Source organism: Psammomys obesus, unplaced genomic scaffold, assembly GCF_907164565.1.
Source record: "Psammomys obesus unplaced genomic scaffold, mPsaObe1.curated_primary_1811, whole genome shotgun sequence".
NCBI lineage: Eukaryota > Metazoa > Chordata > Mammalia > Rodentia > Muridae > Psammomys > Psammomys obesus.
Window position 1 is genome coordinate 4,025,537 of NW_026585687.1, and position 6,281 is coordinate 4,031,817.

Genomic DNA, 6,281 nt, shown 5'->3' on the forward strand with positions numbered 1-6,281 from the left:
TTTTTCTCAAGGTAAGTATATTTTTCTTAAGTCAGACACTTGAGGTGACTTCAGTCTTCTTTATTTCTAGCAGATTTGTCATTTACTCTCTTCTCTAATGCAAACAGATGTCTCTTGACTTGTTTCCTTGTTGTGTAGAAGGGAAGAGTGAAAAAAGAATCACTTCAAAAAACAACTGTAGTTTACAACACAATCATGTGAAAACCCATTTCTGCCTATGTCAGAGAACAAAGGCTACTTTCATTTTATATCTCTACTCAAAAGAATCATTCAACAGTTACTTATGCACAATGTATTTTGGGACACATTTGAAAGACAGACTAGTAGCTATCAACCCAGGAGAAAGTTGATAAAATTTCTACATGTATCTTCAAACCCTGTTGGCCTAAATATGTACACAGACGATTGAATTAATGGCTACCACATATAAAAAACTGTGTTGGAAAGAAAACCTCTAAATGACCAGATCAGATTTTGTACAATGAGGTATGAGAACTCTGTTCTAGCCCCCAACTTTCACATCCCGTTTGGAATTTTTTGCTCTCAATGCTGAGACAACTTCTGAATATGTAGTTGAAGCTCACCTAGAACTCACTATGTAACCCATGCTGGCCACAAACTTACAGAAATTCATCTACCTGGGCCTCTCCAAGTGCCTAAGGTTATAGGCATGATCCACCCTAGCCAGCTGTCATTTGTGTTTGATGAGAAAAGTTTATATTGACTAGGTCTATTTTAGCAGAGGAAGGCATTAATATGGGTGATGGGACAAGCAGTGGGTGAAGAAAAGGAACATATATATGTTAGGCTAATGGTATAGCAAGAAAGAGAATCATGTAATTCCTGAAGGAAATGAGTAGTTTGACATTTTCATCTCTTCTTTGGGATGGCCGTGTGATGTAACAGTGCAGAAACATATTTATTTTTCACCCTGAAATTTTTTCCATACAATATATTTTGATCATATTTATTTCTCTCGTCCAGTTTCTCCCCAGTTTCCACCTCTGACCACCCAACTTAATATTCCTTCTCTCTTTAAAAAACAAACAAAAAACACCGAGTACATTTCAGTTGGGGTAGAGCAGCAAAAAAAAAATCTTAGCTCACAGATTTAATTAACTAAAGATCGTGTCTTCTGAGTTTCTGTTTTATAATTAAATGGTAAACCAATACATTGCTTTAATAGTTTATTGATAACTTTTTAGAGCTTGTGCTGGAGGCTTTATAGCTATCTGCTATCTTATACAATAAAGTTAATAATAAGAGAAGGTATTTTAGTAATAGTGGGGAGTAAACAGTACATATTTGAGTAACTTGAAAAAATTATGCTTTAGGAATCAATGCTGTGATTTCTGGTCTTGAATAATTAATTCAAATCCTTTTCTAAAATATTTTGAAAGTTGAAAGAAGGTCTACAAATTTCACATTAACAACATCTTAGCTATCAAGTATTTCTCTTGAATAGTATAACCTTATTCATATTCATCGTCATGCTATGCTTATTGTACTGTATGATTTCTCCTATATCTGCAATATATCCTTTGTAGTACCATTTACATGTGGTACGTGATAAAAAAAAGTACTTGCCAAGTCAGATAGATTGCATATATTTTCTTGCCTGGGTAAGTAGAATATTTTATTCCACAGAAATCTTGAAGGGAAGACAGATTGATGACTCATTCTATTTTGTCTCCTATAGGAAGAATACATTCTCTCCTGCTTCCTAATCTCAAGAGTGGCGAACCTCTGCTGCTAGCAGGCTCTCTGGGAGAAAAAAAAATCCATGGGTGACAGAAGATTTATTGACTTTCAATTCCAAGATTTAAATTCAAGTCTTAGACCCAGGTTGGGCAATGCAACTGACAATAATACTTGCATTGTTGATGACTCCTTCAAGTATAATCTAAATGGTGCTGTCTACAGTGTTGTGTTCATTCTGGGTCTAATAACCAACAGTGCCTCCTTGTTTGTCTTCTGCTTCCGCATGAAAATGAGAAGTGAGACTGCTATTTTCATCACCAATCTTGCCCTCTCTGATTTGCTTTTCGTCTGTACCCTACCTTTCAAGATATTTTACAACTTTAATCGCCACTGGCCTTTTGGTGACACCCTCTGTAAGATCTCAGGTACTGCATTCCTCACCAACATCTATGGGAGCATGCTCTTCCTCACCTGCATTAGTGTGGATCGTTTCCTAGCCATTGTTTATCCCTTCCGATCTCGTACCATTAGGACCAGGAGGAATTCTGCAATTGTGTGTGCTGGAGTCTGGATCCTAGTCCTCAGTGGTGGTATTTCAGCCTCTTTGTTCTCCACCACTAATGTCAACAATGCCACCACCACTTGCTTTGAGGGCTTCTCCAAACGCGTCTGGAAGACGTACCTGTCCAAGATCACCATATTTATTGAAGTTGTAGGGTTCATCATTCCTCTGATATTGAATGTTTCTTGCTCTTCGGTGGTGCTGAGAACCCTCCGCAAACCGGCAACACTGTCTCAAATTGGGACCAATAAGAAAAAAGTGTTGAAGATGATCACAGTACACATGGCAGTTTTTGTGGTATGCTTTGTACCATACAACTCCGTTCTCTTTTTATATGCCTTGGTGCGCTCTCAAGCCATTACTAATTGCTTATTGGAAAGGTTTGCAAAGATCATGTACCCAATCACTCTGTGCCTTGCAACTCTGAATTGTTGCTTTGATCCTTTTATCTATTACTTCACGCTTGAATCCTTTCAGAAATCCTTCTATATCAATACACATATAAGGATGGAGTCCCTGTTTAAGACTGAGACACCTCTGACCCCAAAGCCTTCCCTTCCAGCTATTCAAGAGGAAGTTAGTGATCAAACAACAAATAATGGTGGTGAAATAGTGCTAGAATCCACCTTCTAGGTACGAGAACTGTCTTTCAGGTTCAGCTACAGTGTCTCCTATGAATATTTTTCTTATGCTATAAATAAGACAAACAAATTGAAGCTAATGATACTGAGAATAGATTAATGTACCAAATAGCCAGATACATTTGTTTGAACACTTATTGTACATATTCTGTTTTGTTCAGTAATTATAGGTCAAGTCTAATTACAATAACCAAAACAGATCATCAGACTCTTCTGTTGAGTTGAATTTTCATTACATAAATGGCAGGTGGTTTTGACTTTTAGTGATGTGGGGGTTACTTTAAAACTTAAAAAAAAAAGCATTCCAGTGATTTTGGTAATTGGGTTGGGCCTATAAATATAGAACAAATTCAGGGATTATTTAAAAATGTTTATGTTACTACTGATGTATGCTAGTACTTTTTATTGAATTATCATTGAATTTATTTTACTAAAAAAAAACTCTTATTTTTGCCTAATGTTAATAAGACATGTTGAGAAAGAGTAATGTGTTTAATTTTAAAGGAATGGCAAATTTTATCTAGATTTTGAAAACAGAAATAAAGTGTTTGAATGAATATGGTGGGAAAATTTGGAATATAGATAACATTTACACATATATAACCACATTTAGTACCAGCTTTTAAAATATTATTTAAAAAAATAATACTGAAGTTTTCATATGAAATTGTTAATTCTGAAATTTGCCACATGTGTACCTTGCAGGTGCAAAATGAAAAAAAAATTACAATGCCAATTAAAAAACTTTAACTAATACTTCATTAAGACTTTTACTTATCCTTTATGTGGGTGGTGACTGGCTTGTAGAAAATATTTATTCTTCATATTAAGTGTTTGGGACACAGTATAGCCAGAAAGCTACATTATTTGTGCCCAGGTCAGGAGCAAATAGAAAAGAGAAGTGAACAAATTAATAGCAGGAATATATCTTCTAGCTTATATTAGTAGTTTTTGAGATGGGGATTAGATAGCTGTAACTTTGAAATGCATACTTGTTTCTGTAAAATGTTGAAGCACATTGTAGCCAAGGTGCTGCTGAATTTGTGCTCAGGTTGGGAGCATATTGAAAAAATGTGTACATTAAAAGAAACAAAAAAGAAAAAATAATGAAAAAACCCACAAAACTAGAAAAGGGGAAAAAAAAAACAAATAACAACAAAAAAAAATAGTTCCTAACACTTGCATTACTGTTTTATTATTTTTGAAGTTCTATAAACTTAAAAATACTATGCTATTTTAAAAACATTTTTTGTATAATTCAATTATAAATCTGCCAAAATTTTGTCTAATACAGGATTGAATTAAAGAAAAATACATAATTTCTGAAACAAATCCTCATAAAACAAGCACCTCCAAATTTAGCTGTCCATTCATGTGCATCTATAGCATTTTCAAGTGCTACAAATTTCAGATGATGCATGCCTTGGATTAAAATGCTCCTAAGAAACTGCTAAACTGGAACCATTTTGTGAGGCAATGAATAAAAACATCAATTTAAAATTTACAAATAGAGAAGAATCTTTTTTATAACTCACTTAAAAAACAGAAACAAAAAGAAATCTTTACAATGTTAATTTTTCTAATGTATGGTAGATGTACCTTAAATGTGCATCAGTGTGCTTAAAAAAAAATACATAGAAAATGTGGCAATTTAAAAATGCAGTGATTTTTCATGTAAATTTCCAGGAATAATGCATCTTGTATATTAGAGAACTTGTGCCAGAGAGTGGTTAAATTAAAAACCACAAAACAATGATGAAATGGTAAAAATTCCAAAACAATGAGCAAATTCTTGAAATTCTTTAACTTGTTTTTCTTTCTGGTGATATGTAGGCTTAAAAATAGTAATAATAATAAAATAAAGTAAAAATCAGTGAGAACAATGCAGTTTTAACAACAGCTGAATTTAGGCTTGGGTTAGGAACTAACTGAAAAAAAAGTTGCTAAAACAATAGAACAATAGTAAAACTGAATTCATGATTTAAACTCCTAAAAATAACTATGTTATATTGTCTTGCAAAGAAAGGTAATAGTTGGAATACATAAGAGTGTAGGCTCAGTTAGACAAATGTAAGCTAAGTTAGATGAAGTTTAGTTGTTAGGTTAATATTGTAAGTTCGAATTAGTAAACAAAATACAAGAAACTTGTTTGTTTTCTGCAATTTTTTTCTTTTTTGTAATATTGAGATATATGTGAACTCTTTGTACTCTTAGCTGTTAAAATTACGGAATTTTAGGATTATGGTATCAAATCATTGAATTGGATGTTAACTGAATTGATATAAGATACATTTTAAAATAATTATCCTTTTGTTTAATTTCCATGTTTCATGTTGCTTTTTCTTTCATATTTCACATTGTTTTGGTTAATTTTCATTTTTATATTTAATATAATTTGCTAGTAATAAAATTGTTGATATGAATAGTATAACCAGCAAATTGTAATGAATACCTAAATATAAAGTTGAATTTATTTTACATTTATAAGCACAGGTAATCCTTCAGCTGTGATTACAACTTTCATTTAATTTTTATTAAATGCAATAAACATTTGGATTATTAAGCTATTATACTTTGGTCAATTATGTACTTATTCAATTCTGTTTTTCAGGCACCTGAAGTTATCTCCTTTATCTTTCCATCCTTTTAATATATATATATATATATATATATATATATATATATATATATATATATATATACATATTATGACCTCCTAGGCCAAGTCCTTAGAGATCATGGTGACAGACACTGTTCGTTTCATATCTGTTTTCCTTTTTAATCTGTTCCTAAGCTCCTACACCTGTGTTAGTATGATTGTCCAAGTTTCAGTCAATCTACTTGTTTTCTCTGTGGCTTTATACCCTTCAGTATTTCACCTAGAGAAATACTGCTTCTGCCTGGTAAGAAAATGATACAGGAAACTGTGTTAATACAGTGGCAATGGGTTGTGAATGATTGCCCCGTCCTTTGTCTTCTATCTGTTTTATTTCTTTTGTCAGTGTTTCATCTTAGAAAGGGCATCCTATTAATTCAGAGAACTGTAAAACGTGTGCCAATGAGGTTGTGATGGGGAAAAATTACTGCTGCAGTAAATAGTAAGTCATTTGTCTGTTCAGCCTCACTCTTCCTTGTTTCATGGTAGGACCTCAACATTGTACCTTCCTTTCTTTTTATTTTCACTAAACAAAGAAATTTATTAATATAAACATGAACTCTAAAGATTAAGAAATTTAAATGACTATGTTGTAATAAAACCTGTAGTTATTAGAATGGTTGAAGGACAATGCAATAAAGTAGATTCCTGTGATAGAATTATATTTCAGTCATAGCTGTAGGAACACCTATGCCCAACTATGATGGATTTTAAAGTAATT

The 6,281-nt window shown here is 32.7% G+C and overlaps 1 protein-coding gene across 1 annotated transcript; it reads left to right on the top strand.

Annotated features, from left to right (window-relative positions):
* Positions 1-1,783: 1,783 nt before the first annotated feature.
* On the top strand, positions 1,784-2,896 carry Lpar4 (lysophosphatidic acid receptor 4). Its single transcript, XM_055592775.1, has one exon. It carries the CDS (start codon positions 1,784-1,786, stop codon positions 2,894-2,896), a length of 1,113 nt encoding a protein of 370 aa, XP_055448750.1.
* The last annotated feature ends 3,385 nt before the right edge of the window (positions 2,897-6,281 follow it).

Bases quoted from the DNA above. Each gene is read 5' to 3' on its own strand.
- Lpar4 (XM_055592775.1), top strand. From the start codon at position 1,784: ATGGGTGACAGAAGATTTATTGACTTTCAATTCCAAGATTTAAATTCA.